Source organism: Tasmannia lanceolata, unplaced genomic scaffold, assembly GCF_043159265.1.
Source record: "Tasmannia lanceolata isolate RefF3 unplaced genomic scaffold, GAP_Taslan_0.1 ptg000112l, whole genome shotgun sequence".
Classification (NCBI taxonomy): Eukaryota; Viridiplantae; Streptophyta; class Magnoliopsida; order Canellales; family Winteraceae; genus Tasmannia; species Tasmannia lanceolata.
In genome coordinates, this window is record NW_027518789.1 from 794,468 (window position 1) to 798,586 (window position 4,119).

The 4,119-nt window shown below is 44.5% G+C and overlaps 1 protein-coding gene across 1 annotated transcript; it reads left to right on the forward strand.

The window, feature by feature from the left end:
- Nucleotides 1–2,208: 2,208 nt before the first annotated feature.
- On the forward strand, nucleotides 2,209–2,985 carry LOC143865808 (uncharacterized). Its single transcript, XM_077375913.1, has one exon. It carries the CDS (start codon nucleotides 2,209–2,211, stop codon nucleotides 2,983–2,985), a length of 777 nt encoding a protein of 258 aa, XP_077232028.1.
- The last annotated feature ends 1,134 nt before the right edge of the window (nucleotides 2,986–4,119 follow it).

Consider the following 4,119-nt stretch of genomic DNA (forward strand, 5'->3'; position numbering starts at 1 on the left):
AGACCAGGTTTAGTCAAATCATCCCTCACCTCCTCTTCGTTGGTAACACTTCTGAACTTCATCTCCTTCCCTTCAATTCACCCGTGATTCCGATTTCTAGCTTAAATATTGTAGTATCATAATTCTGGTACTCTTAATATCTTTCTGTGAGTGCAAGTTGCTTACAGGAACAACTCTATCACCGCTAGATCGTGTAGAGCGGATTTCGGTATCATAAGATTGGCGGCATCCGTGGGACCATCATGACAAATTCGGGGTCAAAAACTTAAAAATCTGTCGCAGCTAACCCACAGGGCGAAGGGGTAATGACTAGGAGTCAAGCACAGGCTATAATCCCCGAGAATCAAGTTCCGAAGGAAACGCCTAATAACGAGGATACTACTCCAGTTACTATGACCATGTTCAACCAACTTGCATCGCAAGTGGGGAATGTTTCTGTCACCCTGCAGGAAATATTGAGATGTTTACCCCCCCCCCCCACCGATAGTTCGGAATGTTGATCTTCCTCCACTAATCACGGAAGTACGGAATCCACATCTATAGGAAGAACAAGACGAATCACCTGAGGGCAAAAATCCTTGCAGTCGAAGGCCAGTAAATCACCAGCCATCTGCTTCGATTACTAGTCCCAGGTCGAATCATGGAATTGGGGAGGCGAATGATCGACGAGCACCGGAATTAACTTTTCGGCCTATTCCAACTCAGAATAACAACCCCCAAAGGGCTACTGACACAGGAAACCCGAACCAAACGCAAGATAACCCACATCACAATTCGAGAGACGGAATTCATGAGCCTTATTCGGGACTCCTTGCCGAACTTCAACGACAGGTCAGGAAAATGCAGCGTCATGTTAAGAAGCCTTATGAGCCAGATCTCCTGACTGAATGGGAGAATGAAATACAATCACCGTTCATAGAGGCCATAGCCCAGGCTCAACTAACTCCAAATTTCAACTTACCCAGACTCGACCTCTATGACGGTACGTTTGATCCATTGGAATATCTTCAATCTTACAAAAGGGCGATGGAATTTAAAGGCGCTAATGATGCAGTCATGTGTCGCGCTTTTTCTTCATACTTGAAAAGAGGAGCGAACAGTTGGTTTGGTTGCCTTAGACCTAATTCCAAATCTTCTTTTTGGGAATTAGGTAGGGAATTTGTGACATACTTCGCCAATAGTTGGCCATAGAAAAAACCTGCCGACACGCACCTCGCTCTCCGTCAAGGAAATGATGAAACCTTACGATCTTTCATAGGTCGGTTTAGGGCTGAATTATTACAAATCAAAGACCCTAATCATGAGATGGTTAGATCAGCAATGAAATCAGCTGTCCATGACATAGATCTCAAAGAAGCTCTGAATATCGTCCCTCCTCGAGATCTCCATGAACTAATGGCAGTAGCAGACAAATATGTTAACAATGAAGAATCTTTCGCCATGGAAAAAGAATTAGAACTCCCCAAAGCTCCGGAGAAGAGGAAGGGGGAGGCCCGTTCGAATAATGGTCAGGGTAAACCTCCTCGATCTGATAATCGACAGTCACAATCTGGTAACCGAGCTCCCTCGCAACAGTTCGAAAGGTACAACTACTCCTTTGAACACATTCCTAGCAAATATCCTTTACGAAATTCAAGGAAAGGAGGATCTCCTATGGCCACCAAAGATGAAAGGTACCGGTCGAAAGCGTAATACTAGTAAGTATTGCCATTTTCATGGCGACCATGGTCATACTACAAATGATTATTATAATTTGAAGAATGAAATCGAAAGGTTGGTAGGGCTCGGGCGAGTTGATAAATACTTGTTGAACCTGAAGCATAATGGGCCTTCCTACAAACCCGAAGTTCCAAAGGCACCCGGTCCTTCTAATCTGACCCAATCGATCGCCGGGAATGACCAAACTAGACAAATTTCTGAGCTTAAACAGCTCCCGGATTTAAGGACCGACGCTCCACTCAGAATCGCAGGGAACATCAATGTAATCGTTGAGGGAGTGGCCTTAGAAGGGCCAACAATTTCTGGACAGAAGGCCTATGCCGCCCAAATTCATGCGGTGGAGCTCTAGTAAAGAAATTGCGATCGGATTCTACTTACAGCGGGGAACAGATCGTCTTTTCCGAAAAAGACTACGACGATGTTTTACTTGCCCATGATGATGCGATCGTCGTCCGCCTTATTATTGCCAATTTCAGTGTGAGTAAAGTAATGATAGACACTGGCAGTTCTGTCAATATCTTACATTACAATGCTTTTAAAGAGATCCATTTAGACTTGGACAGGCTTAAACCAGTCGAATGGTCTATCAATGGATTTTCTGGTGGATCGATTAGTATCAAAGGTAGGATAGACCTACCTGTAACGTTCGGTACCGAGCCTCGGCAGAAAACCATCATGCAAACTTTCGTGGTTGTAAAGGTCCCCTCTACTTATAACGCCATCATAGGACGCCCGACTCTAAACAAACTTGAAGCGGTCGTCTCGACACCTCATCTAGAAATCAAATTCCCGATGAAAGCAGGAGTGAGCGAGGTTAGAGGAGATCAGGAAAGAGCTGGAAATTGCTACGCTGATTACACCAAAGTGGTGAAAAAAGCAAAGGAAGCTTTCCAAATAGCCGGTACCGATCCACGATCGGATAATTACCAGACACGCGGAGAACCGATAGAAGAGCTAACCCAGATACCGTTGTTCGGGGAAAATGATGAAAGAACAGTCCAGATCAGATCACTCCTCACTGGTAAGATCCGACCCAGTGTGGTTAATTTTTTGAAAGCTAACGCAGATGTTTTTGTATGGTCTGCTTTAGATATGCCGGGTATCTCGACGGACGTTGCCGTCCATCGACTCAGCGTCGACCCCTCTCATAGACCCGTCAAACAAAAGAAACGGAATTTCGCTCCTGAGCGACAGAAGGCTATAAAGGAGGAGGTCAATAAACTTCTACAAGCCGGATTCATCCGAGAGATACATTATCCAGAATGACTTGATAATGTAGTAATGGTAAAAAAAGCGAGCGGGAAGTGGCGGATATGTGTCGACTTTACCGACCTAAATAAGGCTTGCCCGAAGGATCACTACCCCCTTCCCCGAATTGACATGTTGATAGATGCTACATCCGGCCACGAGATGCTTAGTTTCATTGATGCTTTCTCCGGATATAATAAAATACGTATGTATTCCCCCGACATTCCCAAAACATCCTTTGTCACAGAACAAGGCCTCTTTTTTATAAGGTCATGCCCTTTGGCCTTAAAAATGCGGGAGCTACGTATCAAAGGTTAGTAAATAAAATTTTTGCCCCACAGATCGGTCAGAACATGGAGGTATACATTGATGATATGCTTGTTAAAACCTTAAAAATGACCGACCATGTTACCGACCTTCAGGAAGCTTTCGCGGTATTATGAAAATACCAGATGAAGCTCAACCCATTGAAATGTGCCTTTGGGGTGACATCCGGCAAGTTCCTCGGATTCATGGTAAGTCAACGAGGTATAGAGGCTAATCTCAAGAAGATACAAGGCATCCTTGATATGACACCACCAAGAACTGTGAACGAGGTACAACGGCTCGTAGGAAGGATAGCGGCTCTAAGCCTATTTATGTCAAAATCTGCCGAGAAATGTCTCCCGTTCTTCAAAATATTACGGAACATGAAAGATTTTCAGGGACAACCGAGTGCCAAGAAGAGTTCGAAAGGCTCAAACAATACCTCCAATATCCTCCAGTATTGATGAAACCGCTTCCAAACGAAGAGTTATATCTCTATCTAACGGTAAGCCCCTTTGCTATTAGTTCTGTATTGGTCAGAAAGGAACAAAAAACAGAGCACCCCATATATTACGTCAGCCGGGTATTGCACGACGCCGAAACAAGATATCGAAGTATTGAGAAATTTGCATTTGCGGTGGTCGTCGCTGCTAGAAAATTGCGCCCATACTTTCAAGCCCACACAATAGTTGTTCTTACCGACCATTGTGCAAAATCCTTCAGAAGCCCGATACCTCGGGACGATTAATTAACTGGGCGGTAGAGCTGGGAGAATTCGACATATTAGTACGACCTTATCCTGCAATTAAGTCGCAAGTACTCACCGACTTTGTCATGGAATGCACA